Consider the following 1,026-nt stretch of genomic DNA (forward strand, 5'->3'; position numbering starts at 1 on the left):
AAATGCCCTCCCCCTCCCCTCACAATAACCAATCATCTATACGGTCAAATTCCCCTACATCACAAGAAAAATTTCCGAAAAACACACAAAAATTCCGATTAAAATTTCAGCAAGACCACACATCTTACCACAATTCTCCCTAAACCAAACTCAACCTCATCCCTCCCACTCCACTAGCCACGCCCTACAGCTGATCCCCAGGAAAGGGGACAGCTGCACACAATCCTGTTCCTCCTCTAAAACGCAATAATCACCTCTGTCGAACAACAACAAATTTCGAACTCACTTAGCCGTCATATCCTCCTCAGCTTAGACAACCTCCTTAATAGGGGCATTCTCAACCACCTCAAGCTCAGCCTCGAAATGGTCGTTTATATCAATTGTTTACATCTCATCACCAGGGTTAGAAACTCCTTCAAAAGCAATGGTGAACCGGTCGGCATCGTCAGGTGCATGCCCTCTAATAAAAAGGAGACAGATTTTGTGCAATCGGACTGGTTTTACGCGGAGTGGCGTAATACTCTGTGAAAAACGCGATATTCGCGGTGATATGCAGTAGTCGTAAAATATACTTTTCATATCACCGATTGCGAAATTTCCATGAATCTCTTCGAAGTTCGAGGTCACTCCCAAGATCGACTTCTCCAAGCCTGATAGTGCTCTTGAAGCTCAGGAGTACATAGTTTACTGAACACCAGGCTCCATGATTTGGAAAAGGAATGGTATGAAAAATAACTTGCACGCATGCACATCTCCCGTTATCTTTCTTACTGACCAATGCGCTTGAACTTAAGACCACAGTCAATAAGCTGCTGACAATAATACACTTCCTTTCGTTCTCTCTAAACTTCCTCCCCAAGTGGTACGTAAATTCCCCAACTTCAACTGAGGATTTTACACACTGAAACAATCACTTAAACGGCGGCAGGAAGGCGTTTTTCGTTTTTTTTCGCGCCATAATAAACAGCCGTGAATATTACGGTTGGATCTCGCACAGTGTAATTCATCGATACACCCATTCCGAAA

At 43.7% G+C, this 1,026-nt stretch overlaps 1 protein-coding gene across 1 annotated transcript in view; it reads right to left on the reverse strand.

Annotated features, from left to right (window-relative positions):
* Positions 1-1,003: 1,003 nt before the first annotated feature.
* The window catches only part of Pmar_PMAR019125 (hypothetical protein), a gene marked incomplete at both ends in the record, with an annotated part of 228 nt that continues 205 nt past the window's right edge, over positions 1,004-1,026 (reverse strand). The window contains one exon of the mRNA XM_002780181.1: positions 1,004-1,026. This exon is cut by the window's right edge and continues 4 nt beyond it. Within this exon, the coding sequence (XP_002780227.1) occupies positions 1,004-1,026 (23 nt within the window).

The sequence above is a fragment of the Perkinsus marinus genome (genome assembly GCF_000006405.1).
Source record: "Perkinsus marinus ATCC 50983 genomic scaffold scf_1104296944428, whole genome shotgun sequence".
NCBI lineage: Eukaryota > Perkinsozoa > Perkinsida > Perkinsidae > Perkinsus > Perkinsus marinus.